The sequence below is a fragment of the Amphiura filiformis genome, chromosome 3 (genome assembly GCF_039555335.1).
Source record: "Amphiura filiformis chromosome 3, Afil_fr2py, whole genome shotgun sequence".
Taxonomy (NCBI): Eukaryota; Metazoa; Echinodermata; class Ophiuroidea; order Amphilepidida; family Amphiuridae; genus Amphiura; species Amphiura filiformis.
In genome coordinates this window covers 11,758,573-11,782,610 of record NC_092630.1, presented here as the reverse complement: position 1 = coordinate 11,782,610, position 24,038 = coordinate 11,758,573, and the positions used below count along the sequence as shown (strand labels likewise).

At 35.3% G+C, this 24,038-nt stretch overlaps 2 protein-coding genes across 2 annotated transcripts; one reads left to right on the top strand and one right to left on the bottom strand.

The window, feature by feature from the left end:
- Positions 1 to 1,859: 1,859 nt before the first annotated feature.
- On the top strand, positions 1,860 to 7,031 carry LOC140147622 (uncharacterized). The gene is made up of 4 exons (XM_072169399.1): positions 1,860 to 2,175; positions 3,953 to 4,117; positions 5,966 to 6,119; positions 6,606 to 7,031. Exons 1-4 carry the CDS (start codon positions 1,974 to 1,976, stop codon positions 6,670 to 6,672), a joined length of 588 nt encoding a protein of 195 aa, XP_072025500.1. The 5' UTR covers positions 1,860 to 1,973; the 3' UTR covers positions 6,673 to 7,031.
- Positions 7,032 to 8,413: 1,382 nt separating this feature from the next.
- Positions 8,414 to 23,665, bottom strand: LOC140147802 (adhesion G protein-coupled receptor L3-like). Its single transcript, XM_072169549.1, has 15 exons — positions 23,476 to 23,665; positions 22,280 to 22,543; positions 18,171 to 18,272; positions 17,775 to 17,980; positions 17,585 to 17,646; positions 17,267 to 17,372; positions 16,017 to 16,126; positions 15,606 to 15,705; positions 15,057 to 15,207; positions 14,498 to 14,564; positions 13,871 to 13,937; positions 13,566 to 13,651; positions 13,177 to 13,306; positions 12,744 to 12,785; positions 8,414 to 11,601 (listed from the first exon to the last, which is right to left on the bottom strand). Exons 1-15 carry the CDS (start codon positions 23,663 to 23,665, stop codon positions 11,491 to 11,493), a joined length of 1,794 nt encoding a protein of 597 aa, XP_072025650.1. The 3' UTR covers positions 8,414 to 11,490.
- Positions 23,666 to 24,038: the final 373 nt, after the last annotated feature.

Sequence of the window (24,038 nt, the reverse complement as noted above, 5' to 3'; positions counted from 1 at the left end):
AACAGATCTTGAGCTGGATTCAATCCACAGCCTAGCCGGAGGTGAAAATTGCAGAGATTTTGCCATGAAACAACTACCTCTGACAGATTGTCCACCTGGTTTCCGCTAGTCCTGCCAGCAAGAATTCAGTCTTTATCATAAACATAATGATGCCAAGTTACAGTTACTGGAACTAGGTTTCCACAAGCTGAGAACTTCAAGTACAAAGCAAAAAGATAACAGGATAACCCATGGTAACCTTTGAAAAGGCTGACCTTTGAAATAGATAAATTTGCGTTTTCTGTGTAATTTAATTATTTTCAGTTACCATCATTAGCCTATGCTTCCAGATTTTTTTTTTCATTTCGAATATATCGTTAAATTATTTCTTCCCCCTGTCATGTAGCTCTAGTATAACTAGTATTGTAAATAACGAATTAAAAATAAACCGCTAACATGGAATATATTGTTCTGAACAAACCTTATTTCATCAAAATAGTAAAACAAATAATAAGTAACATTATTAAAAAACATGATTTTACTTCATTTTCCCTACCCCGTGATCGCACATCCGGGCGACTGGGCATTAATTTTGTTTATGCTCGACTCTCCAACAATCACGTATATTATGATATATAATATAATAATAATGCAATTCGAAAATTGACAACAAAATTTCAGGTGACAGGAGAAGTGAAAAATCCCAGCAAACACAAAGCGTTTTCGACATCATTCGCAAAAGGTTATAAAAAGTTGTCAGAAAACGTTGAAATGTCGGGTTATATTATAGGGTACATTAATGGTATAAAACGTTTTCATAACTTTAAATAACATTTGTTGGTAATTTACTGCACAGCAAACACAAATGGTTTACAGAAAACATTGAAATGTCGGGTTATATATAGGGTATAAAAGCGTTTTAATAACATTCCAATAACATTTTTGAGAACTTGGTACAAATCATTCTAAACAGAATGTTATTTTGCAAAAAATGTTTGCCCAAAATATTTACAATAACGTTTTTAAAAATGTTTTCACGACCTTTATATAACCCGACATTTAAATGTTATTAAAACGTTTTGTAAAAAATATTTTAAGAACATTTCTGTGTTTGCTGGGTGCAAATATTTTTACATAATGTTATTTAAATGTTGACAAAATGTTTGGCCAAAAATGTTTGCAAAAATAGTTTACAATGACATTTCGAAAACATTTTTAAAATATTGTTGTAGTGTGTTTTCATACAAAACGTTTAAAACGATTTCATTAACCCGACATTTTAATGTTATTAAAACGTTTTTACCTAAACCAAAACCCAAAATATAACTTATTCAAAATGTTTTAAAAACGTTTTTGTGTTTGCTGGGATCAGCCGAGAGTTTGTTCGTCAGAAGATGTCAATAGTAAATCTGGCTGAAACCAGCAACGGATCCGGACTTACTGCCTCTTTTTTACATAATGAACCATTGTGACCGAACGCAATCATATGTGACACTACAAATTGGTCCAGATTTGTAAAACAAATAAGGTTACTCATATCTTTTACAATTTTACATTTCGTTAAATAATTTTCGCTTTCTTTCAAAAAACATTAGGGGGAACTTATAAGTTGTGCACCCTGTAGATAGTGAGTATGTATGAATAGCTGATGACAAACTAAGTTGGAGAACACTGATAGGTGACTTTGAAGAGACTTTGAAATCATTCTTTGGCATGCGCATACAGGCTGATTGGTTGCCTGGTATCTATAAATGAAAAGTTTGTTTACATTAATGATTAGAGGGCAGAATCAAATATTGTCAAATTTTATGGAGCTAACGTGGCGACTGCTGACAATGTAAGGTAGTAGTAAGAGCACGTTAAATGATTTTTTCTTTATTTTAGGATTTGAGAGACAAACTAACATAACTTAAAAGCGAGTTGCTCTAAACATATTATTACTTTATCCACGAATTACTCATTCATCAAACCATATAGGTAATAACACAGTCAAGATGGAGATGAACCTGGTCGTCATGGTTGTTGGTATATTCATCATTGTTTGCAACGCTAGGAACTCCGGGCCGGAGGACTGTATCGGTCTCTGTGACCAATGCGTTGAGGTGTCCGATACATTAGCCCATATGGAATGCACTAAGCATTGTGAAGAACTTTGGTATAAGGATGATGAGAAACTTACGTGCTCAAGATTGACAGGTAAAAATACAAGCAAACAAAATCCCATGCCGATTCAGATGATGGTTGCCCATAATTTAAATTCATATTGTCCAGAGAATGATATTAAAACATCACAGATTTACTTAAATAGTGTTCCCTTGATGCTTGTGGAATGATAGGCACGAATGTTGGTTAGATATGTTCCAAAATGTTGTTTTGTCTGTGCACCCTTCAGCTCTTATCCATAAACTCCTTTAAAAAACATAATGTACGATTTCCATCAAATTTTAATTTTGTTATTGCTTACTCAAACTGCTGAAATAATATAAGTAATAATGTCAGGAAAGGTTTCTGTCAATTATAAGCCAAAGACAAGGTAAAGTGAAAGAAAACCCACTGGCTATTTTAACAGTTTAAAATGGAGATATTTATGGGGAGCTGGGTGAAAAGTCCCTGACTGGGGTATTTCCCTCATTCCCTCCACCTCACCTCCGTGACGCCGCTACTGCAAATAGAGCAGAGCCATACCATCAATCAACAACCACTTGTACACTAATCCATAACTTACCAGTAGCGAATGCAGTTACGCAAGAGTATATGATATGCAAGAGTATATTAACATGAAAAAGACGAAGGTTATGTTCAACCAGTTCGCCACAGAACAGCTGGTCATGGTAGGGAACACAGAAATAGAAAAGATGGACCAATACGTGTACTATCAACATGACTCACAATCGCATGGATGAAGTAAAAATGAGGACTAGGGCTGGTTGGTGAGCATTTGGTAAGCTCAATGACATCATGACATCAAGTAAGATGCCAACTTGGCAGTTATGCTGCACAGCAAACATGATTCGACCTTTGCAGTACTTAAACCTGGTTAACAAGAAATTACTCCAGCAAAATCAATCGATAAAGTCTAGCCCATCCTCCACATTGAATGGTGGACTGCACTTATGCCCAAATATGGCACTTGCCAATCAATAATCACCCCTTGAAATCCTCTACTCGCCCCACTGACCAAAGTTATGGACAGATACAATGTATGGGAATTGTTTTTGCTGTTATCTGTCATTTACATATCAGGGAGGTACGAACATTTGCAGATGCCTCATTTACTCAGTTTTTAGCCTACATGTAATGTATACCTTATTCTTGATTGACAGCAGACAGACAAAAAATATCCGTCAAGTGGTTTAGCTTTTTTAAATGCCCTTTCTAAAACACCAAAGTGCGAATATTTCCAAACATCTAAATAAGCTCAAAATTTAAGACATGTTACAAAACTATATTTTCAGAGAGTACAAAAAAATATTGGCCGGTTATTTTTCACACAGTGACGTTAACTAGGCAATGCCCTATACCTCTATCAAATATAACACCAATGTTGCGAACACGAGTACCAGCGGGAATCTCAGAAAATACTTATCCAGACCATTTTTTTGTCATTTAAATACACATTATTATTTGCACATTTTTTAAACTTTCCGGGAAAACACCCCAGCAAATGATTTATTCATGGTAGTTGAAAATAAAAATCAAATACAATGTGTTTTTAGTAAGCTTATACTAGAAACAAATGATCATATTTCAAAGAAATTCACAGATATACTTTTATTCGAAAAAGATCCAAGAATTCTTAACATTAATTGTATGACATTATTGTTTGTAACCTCCACCCTGTTCATGAATGAGTGCTATTGAAATCAATACCATTTTTGGCATTTGTGAGGTTGGCTTATCATTGCAGAAATTATTCAAATGTGTATGATCTTACCATAATCTGAAGGAATCTTTACCTTTTCTTTAATTTCAGCACCGAACAAAGGCAATCCTTCCCTTGAAGACGAGATCAATGCATATAATGCGAAAATATCAGAAATCATCGAAAGCGGTGATTATTCTAAGCTTGTTAAAGAGTTCTATACTGATGATTGTGTAACAGTGATTGATGGACAAGCACCTTGGTTTGGGGAAAAAGGTAAACATTTCAATTCTTTTTTAATTTCTCCGAATAAATGGTACTTCTATGTGACAGTAAATGTAAGAATAACAGAGCCAACGGAGGGTGCACATCACTCCTACACACAAAAGGGCAGGATGTCCACAGTGGAAATGAGGGTACGTAAATGTGCGGCGAAATTCAGGGTACATTTTCAGTCATTAAGTTTAGATTCGGGTACATTTTCAGCCATTTTGGCTTATTGATGACCTTTTTTATTCTAAATTCTAATTTCTAAACCCTATGTAAATTAGATCTGGAATAACTTCCATTTCTTTACCTCATTGGCACTGAAGTAGAACACGGAGTTCCCAGTTAATTGTTGCTCTTGGTCTTATTTATATGGAAGAAACATGGTTATTTCCTCGAACATTACCAGAATGTAATGATATACTACTTTCATTATTTGATTGCACTTATATATTTAAACCTCTTTCCAGCAAAAACAAAAGGTTTTCGATGTCATTCACAAAAGGTTATAAAAGGTTGCCAAAAAACGTCGAAATGTTGGGTTCTATAAAGGGTATATAAAAGGGTATAAAACATTTTTCTAACATTGAAAATATTTTTTGATAACCTGCTGCAAACAACATAATTTTATTTAAGTGTTGACAAAATATTTGGCAAAAATGTTTACAAAAATAGTTTACAATTACATTTTTTGAAAACATTTAAAAATATTGTTGTAGTGTGTTTTCATACAAAACGGTTTAAAACGTTTTCACGACCTTTAAAACCCCGACATTTAATGTTATTAAAACGTTCTTACCTAAACCAAAACCCAAATATAACTTGTTTAAAACGTTTTATTTTTGTTTTCTGAGTTCACAATAGGACTCTTTAATATCACATTATAATTTTATGTCTATTCAAACTAAGCCTTAGTTGTCTAATAATCTATAGACGACTGGTATCTGCAATCATGTTTTAGTCAAATATTGCATTTATTGCAATAGTACTAAACAATGTACACATTTACCTTTACTTTAAAGGTGTACGAGTATATTAAGTTGATTTAATTAAAATCTAGTCAACTGGACTTACTATTTATTGACTGGCGACGTTTCATCCTATCCTGGATGCTTCCTCTCAGTTCTGTGACCCCGTCACGGTTCACTGACCAATCGCCGCCGAAAAATCAGACGGCTTGAGGAAGCATCCAGGATAGGATGTGAAACGTCGCCAGTCAATAAATAGTAAGTCCAGTTGACTAGATTTTAATTAAATCAACTTGATATTTTATTTACTTGGATGACTGAGAATATACACAAATATACGAGTATATTCTATATCAAAAACCGTACAAATTAGCTGGTGGGTTTTTCAAATGACGAAAGGAAAATTGAAATATAGTGATTTAAGTTGGATATATTGTGCGTAAGTGTATAAGGACTTAAGTAATTGTTAGAAGATTTGTTTGAACACACGTACACAAAGAAAAGGAATTGAAAGAATGTAAAACCATGATTTAAGTTAAAGTCAGTTTCAGATCTGGTGTCTTTATTGCACATTGTGTTCTGTCATTCAAAATACACGGACCACGTCGAAAAAATAAATTAATTGGGTACGCGTAAAAGACGGAAGATGTGATTTACACCATTTTTACGCACAAGGTGAGTGACTATTGAATGAATCATTTACAAAAACGTTCAACAAGTGGGTACAGGTAACGTAAATATCTCTTCTTTGCACTTTTTACTCACCCTGTATGTTAGACAAGAACTTTCTGAAACGACAATAATTAATTGATAACTACAATAATTATAATAGATGACATAATATCTAACTTTTTGCGTGTTTACTATCCCATTATATATTTCTATTCAGATTTGAAGCAGGCTTGGTTAGCTTGGTCAGAAGGCAATCCCAACGTCGATCGGGTGTTATTCACAACTACTGCATTCGGGGAGAATAACGGAATGGTTTGGGCAGATGGTATTGCAAATTCCTACCAAAATGATGCCCTCGTTGGTTCCTTTCGGTAAGTTTGAGAGCTATCACTATTAAAAAGAATATCATAAAATAAAGCACTCCCTTGTTTTTTCTTGAAAAGGGACATAGCTAAAGCCCATTATCGCAAGAGCAGTAGTAATAAGTGACAAAACAATTACCAGCGATAAAACGCCATTTCAGGGATTGGGAGAAACATACATTCGTATAGGCTTACACTAGCTATACCTGCTCTTCAGCTGATTGTAGCTGTATCTGAGGTGTAATAAGAAATTTGCCGTTGCGATTTGATGCTAGAACATACTGGCGAATTCTGATCGATATATCGACAATCACTTTTACGATTAAATGATGGATGTACGTACACGCGAAAAGTGTCATAAAAACACTACACTCGTATCCTCGTGGCGACTGTTTAGTTAGCCTCCGTGAGAAAGATCAACATTAACCAACGGGATAGAGATACGCCTAAATAGTACCCTCATAATTCATGAGAACTCTGTGTTTTGTATTGCAGGTATATGGTGGTTTACAAACGCATCAATGGAACTCTGCTCCGTTACATCGTCATTTCATTTCCCTAAGGAAAAACAACGATATCCTCTGCTTTATTCTCCAGACAAATCGGCATGGTTTTCGCAATCCTAATCATATTCAATAGCATAACTACTGATCTATACCAAGAACGTTGAATTATTTTAGGTATAAACAGCATTACTATTGGTTTTAAATTCTAATACATATATTCATCTTTCTTAAGAATTTTAGATTAAAAAAAATTGACGTTTCTAATGGAAGTTATAGCAAAATACGTAAAAATGGTGGATTCCAAGTTTTAACAAAACAACCTATTTGGAAAATCAGTAAAATTTATTTACAAAGTTATTTTCAATAGTTATTTATGATGTTACGAAGCAATCCTTGTATGGAATAAAGTATTGGTTACGCATGAGTGACCTTATAGTATTCTTTCTTTGGCTGCAGTTTGAAGATAATTATTGCAGCGTCAATATCTCTTTTAGAATGATTTTACAAGAGGGAAATGAAAATAATGGATTTTACTGTAAAAACCTATGGTGGGCCTCATCAATCCCCTACCCATGGTCATTTTTGATGGTCGGTCCTACCCCCGGGAAATGTGCTGGGGTTTATCACTAAAATGAGCGTAAAGGATGGATCTGAAGAGGCGCATTTTTTATGACGGATGAAAAAATTTAGGAGGTGGACACACCTCCCTTCGTAGTTCTAGGATTAAGGTACCAGATATGTTCACCTCTTTACGTCCTAAACAAAGAGCCTTGTTGCAAAACCCCTTACATCCACTTAAGCAATTTTGAGAACACATCAACAAATCCTCAAAAAAAAATCACTGATACAAGGGGGGTTTTCAACAAAATCAGTTTGTGTCTTCATCCTACCCAAGCATCCCACCAAAAATGCTTTTGTTGCAAACACCCATATATTAGTACTTTTTTGTTGATCTTTTGATTCTGTTCTCAAAATTGCTCAAGTGGATGTAAGGGGTTTTGCAACAAAGCTCTTCATATGTCATAATTAGAACCAGCAACCAATAGCTTCAACATTTAACTCGGATTTAAGACCTCGTTCGTTAAAATCGGTTATTAAATAAAGACGCGATGATCCAGAATCCTAGGGAAGATGCAAATTCAAAAGTTTGTTCCAAATAGGGCAGCACTACCATTGATTAGAAGGGTTATGTCTTATTACGTTATGTCTTATGTAAGAAAAATAACTATCAAGCACGAATCACATTCACATGGTTTTATTTGAAACAAACTCATATTCACCATAAAAACGAATAACAACATCCTTGTCTCAACACGCGATATTCAAAATTCCCGGGCGCCGAAATTGTCCAGTGCAATGACGTCCCAGTAATACAATAAAGGCTGACGACAATTGAGCACAAATAACCATTACGTCATTGCACTTATAAAATATCGGCGTTGGAATTTTGAATATCTCGTGTTGAGAGCCGGTTGTTTTAATTCGTTTTTATGGTCAATATGAGAGTGTTTTGAATAAAACCATGTGATTCGTGCTTGATGATTATTTTTCTAACATAAAGCATAGTGTTATGATTGCCGGAGACTCCCTTTAACATGTTGATATCAGTGATAGGAACGTATTGGTGTGATATCTGATGATTAAATCCAACATGCAGGTAAAACAATCAAAACCCTTACACAGTCCCAATCATTAGATTATTGAAATATGAACGACAATAAATTACACAAGAGATATTATGATGCTTTCTAAATTTGTTTTAATCTACATTATATACATGATATAAGAAAACCGGGCATGAAAATTAATTATGTATTATCCTCTGTCAAATAGAGCGTGTCCCAAAGGTAGTTACACCATGATAGTGAGACTGCGGGTCACAACGCTTTGGGGTCGCGGAACTTGCCGTAAAAGATCCAAAAAATACATCTCCGTGCATTAAAGTTCAGGGTACCATCCTATTGGTCATGTAACTACATTTTGACTCATTTTAGCATCAGAATGGCCAATGTTCGCTTGCTTCCTACGCATTTGTCCTGGTCAAATCGTTCTGGTCGTGGGTCACGGGAAAAAAATATTGGGAATCCCTGCCATAGTGGTAATAAAATCTTCACAATTTTTTTCCTATACGTAGACTATTTAGGTTTGCAAATTTGGTTCCTAACTTTTTTTCATGGGCAAGGACGAGCAACACCAAATAGGGGGGCAAGTATATTTTGGCAGGCTATTTTCTAATGTGCCCATTTTGGGTATTCAAATTATTGCACAGCGTCTTACACTCTCAAAAGGGTTCCAAAAGGGTCCTTTATTGGTGCCCCTAAATGGTTCTTATTGGGAACATTACAAGGATCTTTGGTCACACTGCTGGACTTTTTGATTCTCTGGAGGCTGCAGAACCTGTAATGGTTCTCTGGCGAGGTCTTTTAAAGAATTTTGTGAGAGCTGTTCAAATGTGAGAGCTTTCGAAGAGTGTACATATTGATACTATTACATTGCTGCTGCTGTATCTACTTATACGTCGACTATCAACCACTACAACATGTACTACTATTGCTTCTACCGCTACCGCTACGTGCTGTCGTGGTTGTTGCCAATGTGAGGGTCCCTGTATCTACTGCTGTGGTCGTTGATGCTGCTACGTTAACTCAACCTGATATTAGAGAGATTGCGATGTTACGTCTTGTGCCATACGGGCATTCATACGTGCATACACACCGCTCGTCTTGAGCTACTGGCTAATGTATCAACCTCGTTCCGTCAGAGGATAGTGAGTTTGAATAGTTAGATAGGCGAACGATCACGGCGTATGAGAATTGCAACCTCTCTAATTCTCATGATTACTATGTACATCTATCGGGTGTTCCAAAAAGGTAGGAATGCCTTCACCAAGAAGATGTCAAGAAGCTGATTTAAATTTAGATGTGCAATATTTAAGTTTTTAACGTGTTTCGTTTGTGAAATAAGTCCAACCGTGAAATAAAATAAATATATAAGAAAACAAAGGTGTGCTTGTGTTCAACTTTCGGTTGTATTTTGATGGTTATCACTCTTGATACCTATGTTGTCTTAAGTTTCTTTTAATATACGGAGTTGAAACAGAAAAGACGATTACATGACGAATACATTGTATCTGAAAAACATGACACCAGTTTGTTGTATCATCGCAAAATACGATTAATTGTTTACATGTAACCTTTTTGGGACACTCTCTACTACAATTATGACTGCTCCTATTACCACACGAATTGCTATACGTGCATCTCTGCTACTGCAGGTGCTGCTGCATATTGCGCAATACAGACCGCTAAACAATTACGCCACCAGTTTACCCCCAATTATCCTAAACAAAGACTGATATGTCATAATTAGAACCAGCAGCCAAATAGCTGCATTCTTTAGCTCCGATTTAAAACCTCATTCGTTCAAATCATTCAAGAAAATTAAGGACATGATAATAATTTTTTTTTAAACAATGAAGATGCAATACAAAAGTTGCAGTTTGCTCCATTCCATGCCCTATTGATTTGTACACAAGGCGTTCTCGAACAAGAGAGCTAGCACCGTGATTGCATTGATTAATACATTGAAACTAGCGCCGTGCTTAATTCCATTGAATAGAATATAAAAGTGCAGCTTTTGATTTCGTTACTTTTCTGGCTTTTAGACCACTTAACTATCAATCAATGTCAACAAGTGAAGACATATTTGTCTTAGTGTAAGATATGCAGGGTTGAACATAACTGGTACCTTAATTCATTTGCGGTCTGTATAATAATCTTTATATATGAATAACCATTGCTGCATTATCACAATAATTATTATTGGGATAACCAGAATGATCTAGCTAACTACAACACCTTTTTATTTTATGTTTCTTAGTTATTTTTACAATGATTTTTAATGACATCGTTATGAACACGGCAGAGTGCCGAATACGCAAAATTGCTGTTCTGAGTAAACGGCGTTTGAAAATCTTGGTACCATTCCATTGCGTGAGCACTCATTTGAAATGTATATTATAGAAGTGAATGTACACGAGTTATTGACAATACTTGCATGTTCTGAAATAATCGATATATCCCTCAAAATGCTTTTAACAGCTATTCGGCTTTATGCTGTATCCAAAATATCTCTACCACTGCGCAGAGAGAGGTCGAATACGCATTCAACTACGTGTAAACCATAGCACGCATTCTTGATTTGGGGCTTTGTGTAGAAATTACTGGTTGTCATAGTATGTAGACTTAACTTGCTGTATAAGTTATAAATAGTCATCCCTGCAATATTTAGCAAAAAACACGAGGATTTTAAAGCAAAAATAACAATATTTACCTATATTTTGCGTATAATTTTCCGGGATTTTCCAATTTCACTGGCGCGCACTCACATTATTATACCACAGCAATATCATGTGGGCAATGTTTGTACTTATTTTGGTATCACTGGATAGAAGATACCTACAGCTATACGTTGGTATCAAATATATTAGTATAGGACATGTAATATAGAAAATTCGGCATTTCCCGCTATACAATACTACATATGAACATGATTTGTACAGCTAAGTATAAGATTCGTCTCTCTGCCGAATTCATTTATCGCACTGACGCGCGATTCGTCCAAATCAAAATTTCAATAACTACGTCGGTGAGTAAGATTTGCCATTAATTTTTGGTGGAAATGAAAGATACAAAAACTCAATGTGCTCAAAACTCTCGATTCGTGACTCTGCCGAATTCAGAACGACATTTTTTAAGTACATTATTTTTATATAATTGTTTTGCTTTGATATTTACATCCCATGCGTTTCATGTTAGTCCTATAGAAAGCCATTTTGCAACCGATCAGCTTCATATCTTATCTCCGTCATCCCTTTATCCTTGAATTTGTACTTGTGCCATCTCTGTCGTATTTCTTTTACGTGTAGGTGAATCATTGTGATTGTCAACTCGCTTTCCAAATCTGCGTCGCAAAACCTTTGCTACCTGTGACGAAAAAATAATAACATGACAAAAATGATATGACAATTATATACGAGGGGGTATCAAAAAGTTTTAGAAATTGCCCAGAAGTGAAAGAGCTATATCAATGAAATTTTGTCAGTGCAATCACTGGTCCTTATGTACACTATGGTGCAAAAATGGTATGTTTACTTTTTTTTACAGGAGCTAGATGTCACTACCTGCCTATGTAACCGCATAACCAGCAAAATGGAGAAAATTGAGGCATGCAGCATGATTAAGTTCCATTTTAAGGGTTACAGTGCCCAGAAAATCTGTGATGAAATAAAAAAAAAAAAAAAAAAAAGCGACAGTGACATATCACAATCACCACCGAAGATAACTTTCATTTCATCATCAATTTTCTAGGCACTGCAACCCTTCAAAAGCAGGATCTTAATAATGCTGCTTGCCTCAATTTTCTCAATCTTGCAGTTTATGCGCAGTAACTGGGGCAGCAGGTTATTGGCATCTAGTGTCACCTGTAAAAAAAGTAAACATACCTATGAGACCATTTTTGGACCATAATGTACATAAGGACCAGTGATTGCACTGACAAAATTTCATTGATATAGCTCTTTCACTTCTGGGCGATTTCTAAAACTTTTTGATACCCCCTCGTACATATTGGACTTATTAAACTTTATAACCAATTCTATGCTGCTACACCCCTGTACGTTTTCACCGACAATGTGGTCCATTATGAGTCACAATGATAGTAGTTCTACGCACTCTTGTGGTAAGACACATGTATTATATTTAATACCAACCGTGGAACTAATGGAGATACATACCCCATATGCATTATTACGGTGTCTAGCGCCCCTGTTGCTCTCTTGCGACCGTGGACGTATATTTTCTTGTTTTAAACCACTGCAGTTTAAAGACCACACATTTACAGTGCGCCCTCAGTTTTGGGACATGAGAGGAAGTTTGGGGAACTTTTCATCAAAACTGTAAAATAATGATAGCATGTCATTTCTGCATTTTATTTTTAATTATATAGCTTGGAATTTTGTCAGTGATTTTTAGCACCTTTTTCAGCTGCAAGACAAGAGATACCCTTTTTTTAAAGCTCTGCTCAGCTCTAATAATGGTAGACCATTTAACCTTACAGGTTTACTTACATCTTCGTCCATCAGACATTGCCACAATAATATAAAGATACCCTGCAAAGAATAAAAATAATTTAAAGGAATCCATGTCATTGTTTGATACAAATATTAGCTTGGGTGAAATGTCATGATAATCATACTTCGGAAACATACTTCGGTAACTGCTTCGGTAACTAACTGTAACTACATATATGAAACGCTGTACATGAAAGAAACGGTAACGGTTAAATCCGTTTTGTACGCTGTCATATTATGTCTATTATGCTGATATGCTATTACAACCGCGGATACCACCAACACATACAGGTGGTGGTAGTTCTACTGACATTACTAGCTGTTATACCTGCTGATGCTGATGATGGCGATGATGATGATGATGACGACGAAGATGGTGTTGATAACGTAGCTATATACTGAAGAAGGTTTTATGAGTATAAACACTTACCTGGCTTGTGTTAAAGATACCGAATAAATAGGAGAAAACAACGGCCGATGTTTTGTCAAATTGAAGAACGCCGAACACCCAGGTCAAACCAAGCAACGGTTCAAGAATGGCAAGTGCACGTGCGATAGCCCTGTGAGAGAAATAAAATCAAAGTTTTTCAAATCAAATATTCCGCCCTAAAATGGTATAAACTCGCATGCCATACACAGTTATACATGTATGTACCAACTTCCCCCAACCATAAACTGCATAATTGGAACTCTTGTAAATCTAGTTATAAGAGGGCTATTTGAGCATAAAGCAAAAATCAACTTTTTTTTTGTATACAGATGCAATCCCCTTGTTTAGATATTTTACGACTTACATTAATATTGATAAAAAAATCTCACCTGAAACGCTCTTTCTCTTTCTTTTCTCGGATAGTTTTAAGGTTTTTGAATGTTTCCAACGTTAGATAAAGAATGACAGTGTTTATCTGGAAAAAAAAACATCCGAAAAATGACAAGTTAGGTAGACTTAAAAGAACTTGCATAATCTTTGGATAATTATTGAGCCAGCATGTTAGACTTTTCTATGAAGACTTCTTTATATGGTGTATTTGACAAAAAAAACCACATTATTTCATTATCATAGTGTTAGGCTCGATTATATGCAATATAACTAGGGGCATATTTTATTTTGTTTTAGTTCTTACCCCGACAATAACAAGTGCTGGTCCAACAAAGGCATATATGACACCGCGATTGATTGGTAGCCAGCATCTAGAACATATATCAAGAAGCATGCTGTGATGTGAGTTTGTGTTAAAAGTGAAATTAACTGAACACAAGGTGTGTTTTTTTTTACTATCGGAAGGGAAAGAAGAAACGAAAAAGGAGATAAGATGAACAAACAAGTCACTTGTGACTCCCGGGATTCGAACCTCGGACCCTTCTCATGCCACGCAGAATATCACCAGCCTGTAGCCACACGGGTGACGCTTGCCTGGCCAGCGATTCTCTGGGTATTATGACTTAGGCTGATTGTGTCATCACATCATGTGCAATGCTTGCACGAGCAGTGGTTTTAATAGTGAGATTTATTGAGACCTGCTTCAGTTAGTGGAAATTAATGTGTGAAGAATTAATCACATTACACAAATATTTCAAATGTTATTCTTTGTATGTATCTCCTCTATAATTTTGTACTTCGAAATGAGGCCAATCATTTGACAATTGCATATATCACAGTACAGATCTATACAATGAACGTTTAATATTTTAATTGATATTTTTAAATTAGCAGCAATAGGCACATACAGAACGAAATTATTTGGGCTTACACGTCATTTGATCCATACATACGATGCCTAATGCCAAAGGTAAGCAGTGTGATTATGATTGGAATACCTGTAAAAATATGGAGACAACAAACATTTAGTATAGAACAACTACAACATTGTATAATCGTCATGTGGTTGTTTTAATACCAAAGGTTTCGTAATAAAATATCAAACCAACACTGCAATAATAACCAGAGTAACACTCGATATACAGTTGAACACGTTAATAGCTAAGACTGCAACAGTGAAGGTTTACAGTTTTCATGTATCAACATTAACAAGTCTTGAAACCTTAAAAAGATTTATTATTGAATCAATATATTTTTAAAATAGTCCTCTTAATTAACACAAATCGTGTGTCAATAATTAGCATCTTCGTATTTTTCACGCGTTTAGGTGTTGATAAATTAACACTCCCTAACACTCCTAGGCCTTAACGTGTTCAAGTGTTAATTAAGTGTTTATATGCTGTTTTTGAAGGCAATTTATTATTTTGCATAACAAATGTGATGTTAACGATTGTGTTTTTAATTAAAGCGATTAATGAGGTTGTCTTTACCCCATGCAATAGGCATACAGACAGAAGGTTTGAGAGACCATTTTATTGTCGGTTTCATTTTGATGTATAAAAACACACCCTCCATCAACATCCAAATAAACACAGCAGTGTAGGCGTAGTGAAGTAGTATTGTCACGGCAATGCAGTTTGTCTGTATAATTACAAAGGGTTAATTGAATAAAACAATTTAATGTAATGAATATTAAATCTTTCTGGATTCTGGATTTAACTGTATTGTTTTCGAATATGGCCAGATCAGAGATAATCATTTCAAATCAGGAGACAGGTTATATTAAAACTAAACATGAAGACATTAATTTTATCATTTTTATAAAGCGCTCTACAACTTATAAAAAACATCGCCGTACATAAAAATGAAAAAAAATGTAAATTACTAGAAGTAGAAGAGAATGCACAAAGTATGTGTATCAGAATTATGAGCTATATATACATCTGTATTGAATGTTAGTTCATGTTCTCATTTTCATTTCCTTTTACAAATAACAACAACAAAAACAACAAAATGTGCTTTTTCCACATCCAACTCACCTTTGGTGTTGCGTCAATACCAAACACGAATATCAATTGACCAATCAGGATACTGAATGCTAAGTTAGCGTGAATAACCACACGAGGTTGCCTGTACATTCTGTGGAATAGAACCCAGTGTAAAAAGATAAAATAAAGGTTGGGTGGTAGCATAATTGCAACGGCAATTGATGTTTATTATGAGTTATGATTTAGTGATACAAAATCTAATTAGAATATTTAACTATGGTATTGTGTCTATTGACAATTCTGTTTCCAATTCTGGTTATGGCAAACTATATATTGTGTTACTTCATCTACTTTTTATGGGTTTTTTTTTACTGAAATCACATTTTTTCTGCAACATAAATGATGACATATGTTTTCTGTTTTAATCAACTTTTAAATTCTATGTAAAGGATGTACACAAACCTCAAGTATCCGTAGAGTGCCAGAGTAATAATGAGGCAAACACTAGAGATAGCAATACCAACGACGGTCAAATTATGTAGAGCGTATTGATGTACCAGCGGGATTTCAATCTATGACGTGAAATGTTGAAAATGGAACTTTTGTCGACATTCAATAAAATTATTATTATTATTGAAATTAGATTCTTTGACAATAGCATAACATTACTTGCCACATGCGTAAGTTTATAAAGGGTGTCCATGAAAGAACTACATCAGGCACAAAAAGAAACTCGTCAGTTATATTCATCCTTGCTGCTCAATAACTTGATAATTTTGGATTATTCTGAAATATACATTTTGTTAATTGGACTTTGCTTTCTCATTTGGCACCCTGTTCGTGAAAAACAAACAAGAATTGACCAAGATATGCGTCTCCAAACCCGCAAACCCCAAAAACAAAAGTCGCATTTTCAACGATTTTCAATGGGAACGCATCGTTGTATTGCACACAAGCACCACGGGCCAATCAATAAAGCACACAGTGTACAGGCACAATTGAATCGTTAAAATTGCAATTTTTCATTTTGGGGTTTGAGAGTTTGGAGGCGCATATCTTGGTCAATTCTTGCTCAATGTTCACGAACAGGGTGTCAAATGAGAAAGAAAAAACCAATTAATAAAATGTATATTTCAGAATAATCCAAAATTATCAAGTTATTGAACAGCAAGGATGAATATAACTGACGAGTTTCTTTTTGTGCCTGGTGTATATCGTCGGAAACTTTAATGTCTGAACCAAACAAAACTAAGTAATTTATTTGGTTGAACAACAAATTAGCTATCCCATACTTTTTTTAATTTTGACAATTGACCACTCCTTTCTTGAAATACAAGAATTTTACGAAAATACCAAATTTTCAAACCGTTCTACTGATTCAAGTTATCAATCAATAAGTGAGGACGTTGTACCAATAAATGCGCATGAGGCGTCTAATGACAATGATTCATATTTCATAAGAGATTAAAAATTAGGTATATTTTTAGTCAAAATTAAAGAAAAAAAAGTTTGCAATAGCTGTCTTATTCCTGAACCACATCAACTTTGTTCTGTTTAGTTCGGGCAATAAAATATCCAAAAAGTAAACGACGATTCTTTCATGGACACCATGTAGTTTGATGTATATCATTCAGCAGACACTATGATGAAATATACAGTGTGATGAGTGTTACAGAACCATTCCAGGTACATTCCAAAGAGTTATAACTCACATCAATAAGTTGCATGAGAACAGCAAAACTGGTCATGTGATCACAGGAACAAGTCACGTGAGAGATTGTAACCTTGATAGTTCTACATCCATCTTCAGACCAAACACTGATTGTCAGGGAAGAAAAATTAAGTTAATTATATTACCTACACATAGTTATGTTAATAAATCCAAAGAGCAAAGAAAGCGGGGGTACGAACAAGCCATCATGAGATCCAAACAGGTATACGGACGCCCCCTAACCCACCCGGGTTCTAGTATCTAGTGAATATTTCTACAGTACTGAGGCAATGGAATTAAATTATAAGACTCATCTCACCCGAGGTGACTGAAATAGTAGCAAACGGGAATCACCAATGTTGTTGCTGTTCTTGGCGTAATCTGTTGAATATAGAATCATAAGACCATTATAGCTGATGAAACTTGGACAACTGTTTTCTATTTTGTACACTATAGTGGAATGAAATTGTCATAATGATGGTATTTAATTACAGTTTTATCCAGCTTACCCTTGGTAACAGTCCAAGTGTCATCTCTACCCTTGATCCGTTACGCAGTGACACGAACTCATCATCTTCTCCAAACAGATTAATACCAGTTATTTTACTGCCGAATTCGTAAGACGTCCCATTCTTTTGCTGGCTTTGTAGATTAAGATGTGAAAGATTCATTTTAACATGGGCAGATTTCAGAATGCCGAGAGATAATGATGAACCTGAAAATACAAAGTATTATATATATTTATGTTTAAAACTAAAACCACCAGGTGGACACATAATGGTATATTCAGGTTGTTATAGACCCATTGACCACACAATTGAAAGTTTGATAGATAATGTAAACTATTTATTCGTTGATATGGAGAATCAAATTAGCAATAAATAACGAGTATGATAGCAGCTTACCGTATTCTGGTACATCGTCAGACATGCTTACTTTGGTGGTAGAAATACCATCACATAATGAGTACGTTTCACTTGCATCAGTAACATTGAACTCTTGCAGAACTGAAAAATGTAAGTTGAAGTGTTTGATACAGTGCGATATCAAACTTGCACGCGGAGATGGAAAAAAATCCGACTCATACATTATGATTATAAAAGGAAGCAGAAACGTTTGTCTTCTACCCAAAATTAAGTCCAACTTGTATTTACATATTTATTACGTGTAGGCTGTTAAGCATGACTGCTGAAAAAAATCTATTTTCAAGAATAATTCATGAATAAGTTAATTATGTTAATTTGATTAAAAGAGGTGAAATTCACTTTGTCCAAGGGTTACAATATTCAATTAAGGTTTTTTTTTACAATTGGGCAAAAAGCACAATGTAGTCACATTTAAAAATTCATTTATTTAATTATCGATATTAATGCAGGGCAATTATGCATATTATAATGAGAGAGTTTCAAAAAGATCATCGTTGCATGTGGACTGTATAGTTAAGCATCACGGGTTTTTCAAATCACAATGTCACAGCATATATTAGGATGGTGTTACGCTCAGGAATAATTTGAAGAATTTTAATGTGCTTGGTCCAACAATCAACAGGAGGCAACAGAAAATAATTTACATGGAAAACGTTCAACTTCCATTAATTTCTCAAAGAACTCGTGGTATGTTTAAACCTTTAAAGATACCATCCCACTTTTAAATAGAAACAATGGTATCTATATGGGAAATAGGTAAAATATATGTAAGTGTGTCTCCATTTTTAAGAACCACACTTATATAATGAAATATCCTTACTCAAAGAGTCCGTGTCCAACGAAATAGGCTCAGACGAGTTTGCTATAAGATCCCAGGTTAATGCGTCCCAGTCATTAAGTAATTCCTCAACGATTGACGATTCACTGATCTAATACAGTAATGGTAAAGACAACTGATATCAGCAACTTTTCCAGGATTTAATCAATGAAATATTTATGTGTTGCTTAATGATAATGAATGGGTTTTTATTATCCATTGCATCTATTACTCATGTATGCTGCGCTAAAATTCTATCCTTACACTTGATAAAAAACAGCACATTATGACACTCCATTAACTCCCATGTGACCAAAGTGTAAGGATACTTTTTGGCGCAGTAAATATTTCTTTATCTAATGTTGTGCATGGCAATTTAAAAAATTAGAAATATAATTACCCGTTTTTTTAAAGTGTTTATTTGTTCATCTACTGCCGGCTGGTTTACAGTTTCAACTGTATCGTTCAAATAAGATAAAATTCACAATATTATAATAATGTTACGCTTTTGGGAACGTACAAATTAACAAAATTCTAACAGATATCCGGAACTGAGACATGTGAGGGGCATGTAATAGTATATAGGTATATCATTCTGTCTCGGAGCGTCGTCTCGATGCAGAGGGTAGTGAAACGATCTTCTATATGTGACCATCCACCACGAAGTGGTAGTAAAGTCGGCTCTAGATCATTTTCTGTTTATTGCAGATCTTAAAAGAATTCACTTTCAGCTTCAAAATGACACCTCGACCAACTTCATCGGACATCTGGAAGTGAAGTTATAGTTCATCAAAGGTCAAATTCCTAGTATATTCAACATCCAATTACTGTTTTTGATTGTATCTCAAAATGGAAAATGCCGACTTTACGACCAGTTTGTGGTGGATGGGCACATATGCAGTTTTGTTTGGAAATTTGTGTTATGGTTAATTTGTCATACTTCAGTTGTTCGAGATGTTTCGGAAAGTCCTCAAAATATTGCTGTCAAACATATTCGTATATCAAGAGATGGCGCTATTTTTGGGTTGGGAAATATCGATGTTTGACGGTACTTTCCTACGTAATTTGTGCGAGAAGTAGCATTTTGAAGGTATTTCCCTTTATACCGGAAGTGACCCCTTTATGACCTTTGAACCTAAATATAAAAAATACAACATATACACTTTGAAACCACAATTCATATGTGAACATACCGTCACTGTCCTGTTTTTCTTGGTTGGTAAATCTTTTGAAGTGATGTGGTTTTTAATGACCTTTGACTCCAAATCATTGTATGATTTTATAGACACTGGGTATTGACAACGCAATGCAAGTGGCGTCAATGTCATACGTAATTTGTGGGAGAAGTAGCATTTTGAATTGAAATTACATTTTTGACCTTTGACCCCACGAGTTTCACGTGACATGTATGGTCATGGTCAGTGATGGTTGTGACCAAGTTAAGTCAAAATTGGTCTTTCAAAATGCCTCTTCTGGGACAAATAACATAGCAGAGCGATGACATGCGTACATATGCATTGATATTTGCCAGTGTCTATCGCGTGTTCAGCTATGTCTAGTTTGTTATATATTATGATCCTTGACCCAAAGATAATTGTTATTATAATCCGACTCATGAATCAAAATGTCATAAAGACCCCTGTTTAATTTTAACTCAATCGGAACAATTTTTTATTTAGAACCCACGATGACATTTGACATTGGATGATTATTTTTAACATGATTAGAATGTCACAAGGACCATTCCTCAGGCTGTTGAATTTGAGCTCTATCGGCGGATGTTGGAAAAAATGACCTTTGACTCCAAATCAGTGACAACACAGTAAACACTAGTAAATGACCATGCATCAGTTCTAGAGCCCTTTTGCCACTATACTAATGATCACAGCACTTTTGAAGGTATTTTGAAGCATTTTGAAGGTATTTTGTTATGTGCCCAAAAAACACCCCTAATTTGACCTTGGTTAACCTCTGATGAACTTTGAAATTACATGAATCTTGTTTTGAATCATAATTATCAACATCACATATACTAGTTTTTATTCATAACCTCATTAATATACGCGAAGCCTGTAATCCAATCAAAAGAAATTGATTGCCTGACCGCGCACTAATTGCGAGGTCATTAATAACTCACAATGACTCCGGACGCGCAACAATGACTTCTGCGCGCGCGTGCGTGTATAAGCTACGCGTTATGGCAACGCACACGCCTACGCGATGCCGTCGCGCTTCTGTGATTGGTATCTCTTGTTGTCGGCGCGAATGTTATATTGGCCTGGTTGATTTTTTTGTAGGGTAGGTTACAACAATGATTAAAACTGGTTATATTTAACAGCGTTTTATGGCATAAAATAACATAAAATGCCATTTTGATTTGTTCAAAATATTAGATACGACGGTGACAATAATAACTTTGCACCATCTATTTTGAGGTCATTGTGTGAAATTGTCGGGTTTTTTGTTTTGGGCTGAGAGTATTTTTCCTCGGGAGCTACCGCTCCTCGGAAAAATACCTCAGCCCAAAACAAAACCCGACAATTTCACACAATGACCTCAAAATAGATGGTGCGCAGTTATTATTGTCTAATTCAAATTGGAGAAACTTTAGAAAGATTACCCCTTTTGACCCCAAAACAAACCCTCCCCATATTCATGATATTCAAGCCAAGTATGATTATAACCCTATATACGTAATGCGAGAGCCTATTTGGCATTATTCTGATGATCACAGCACTTAATTGGACTGATTGCTGAAAAGTCCAGCCAAAGTTTGGCTTAATTGATCAGAAGATTCGCCCGTTCCCAATATATTAGGTGGTGCACCACCTAAGAACCGCCGGAAATTGGATTTGCGATTAAATAAGCAGAAGAAATCGCTGTAATACAAGAGTAATATATCGTTTCAATCACGTAAGGATAGGTTGGTGGGTGTGTGGGGTGTAAGTGGATGGATGTGTGTAAAAAAACCTTGGGCGACGAAAAAAGGAAACCCTGTTCTACGGGCGGACGGACCTTTCAAGTAGGGTCGGTCGGTCGGCCTTTTTTTTCCTTTTTTTTTTTTTTTTTTTAATTGTTTTTAAAATGACCCAAAAATCACCAAAAACTGTAAATAATTTGCAATTTGAGAAAATTCCAAAAAAAAAATTTTCCTGAAATTTCCGAAATTTGGGTCGGCATTAATTTGTACAGGAAAATATTTTTCCCAATTTGTTCAAAATCTGGGTCGGTCGGGCCCCTAGAACAGGGTTTTATTTTTTCGTCGCCTTACCACAATATTTCCAATCAACGTCGCCGTCATAACCAGATGCTATTCCAACATACTTGATATCCACGGTACAACTGTAATTTACAGTCATGAACGGCGCTTCCCCAACTTTTCCTATTTGCAGGGAGTTGTTGACAAATTGCACGAAGAATTCTCTTTCCTCGGTTGTACTAAGAATGTTGGGTGAAGGAAATTGTTCCCAGCCAGCATGGTCATCAATTGAGCTGCACAGAAATCCAGATTTCTGATTATGATATCCACCAATAACTATTGATAAGAATAAAACAGAAGGAACAATTTGAAGGCCGAAAGTTCATCGGACGTGTCCATCAGTATTCCAAAATACTTGAAAACTCACCTACGATATTAGACTGTATCTTTATACAGAGTGTAACAAAACATGTATACAATTGCAATTTTGCTTTTCAGAACAAATTAAAAAGAGTCAATGCAACAATATTATATGCAGTGGAATTATATAGTAAAATTGTGGCTAACAGATAAACTCTACTTGGGTTCTTTACTAAACACAGCAAAATTAAAAAGTCGCCACAAGTTCCATCCCTATTTAATCAGAGTCTGATGAGTTTATGGCAAAATAATTTATATAATGATTTTCTATACACTTTCCTTCGAAGGTTGATACCAAATTTGATATCAAAAGTGAGCATAGGAACCGTTGTTTGGAAATTCGTGCAATATACGGAGAGACCTGTTTATTGAGCCTTCTCACCAATGACCCATTCTCTGATGTCAAAGGTCTCTCCGAAAGACCCCTAGTTTGGAACTGGTGTCCGCACATCCCCGTCACTTCCAAATCAAATGCACCCCTACGGGCCTGATAATGTCGAAAATATTTAGTTGCCACCGACCCATTATAGACCCAGACCATATTTCAGGTTGAATTCAACATTGTTCATTTGAAATAAAAATGTTCTTTATTCACACCAGTAGTTGTAAGCAGAATGTTGGAAATAAATCTGATATTGTAGACAAGTATACTGGAACTTACTTTTTTACTGTCTTACCTTTCTATAACGTGTCCTGTGCAGCAGTTCATTTGCAAGATGAAGTCTAACGGTTCTAGACGCAGAGTAGTAAGGTTGCAAAATTGTAACTAAGGTATTAGATTTATTTCCAAAATTTTGTCAATTATTGATCATTCATATAGCTAAAAACAAACTTTTGTCTCTACTTACCAATCTTGGGAATGCCGACATCGTTGCGTTCATCATCAGTAATTCCACAATTTCTCGGTGACAAAGTGATGTAAGCATCATTGTTTCCTTTAATGAACATGGTAAATCTAGTGGTACCAGCAGGAAGTTGTGGCCAAGGATATTGGAAATTCGTGTTCTGCACCAAAGCTTGTCCATAACTATTCGTCATGTGGGTAGGACATTGATCTGCAAGGAGAATGGATATGTTTAAAATGTGATTATTAATATGATTTTGTAATGATGATAACTCTTTGACACTTACATTAATTTTAAAAATTTAAGAAATTTGTTAGTCCTGCCGAACTTCGGCTGGATTTCTTTCACTTCTTCTGGCAACTTTGATCTAATTTGCCCTAAAAATACGGAGTCAATATGAGGGGCAAATAAGCACCAATTAAAGATAAATTGACCCCGTTTCATTGCAAACAACCACCTTTGTAGTCATGTTTGACCCCCCCAAATAAAAAAAGTGGTTGTTTTCAATGAAACGGGGTCAATTTATTTTTAGTCGGTGCATATTTGACCCCGTATTTTTAAGTATG

Bases quoted from the DNA above. Each gene is read 5' to 3' on its own strand.
- LOC140147802 (XM_072169549.1), bottom strand. From the start codon at position 23,665: ATGACGAATAGTTATGGACAAGCTTTGGTGCAGAACACGAATTTCCAA. The intron at 15,706-16,016 runs GTTTGTGTACAT...TCTATTCCACAG, and splicing joins GCACTCTACGGATACTTGAG to AATGTACAGGCAACCTCGTG. The intron at 15,208-15,605 runs GTGAGTTGGATG...GTAATTATACAG, and splicing joins GTATTGACGCAACACCAAAG to ACAAACTGCATTGCCGTGAC.
- LOC140147622 (XM_072169399.1), top strand. From the start codon at position 1,974: ATGGAGATGAACCTGGTCGTCATGGTTGTTGGTATATTCATCATTGTT. The intron at 4,118-5,965 runs GTAAACATTTCA...ATTTCTATTCAG, and splicing joins ACCTTGGTTTGGGGAAAAAG to ATTTGAAGCAGGCTTGGTTA. The intron at 6,120-6,605 runs GTAAGTTTGAGA...TTTGTATTGCAG, and splicing joins GCCCTCGTTGGTTCCTTTCG to GTATATGGTGGTTTACAAAC.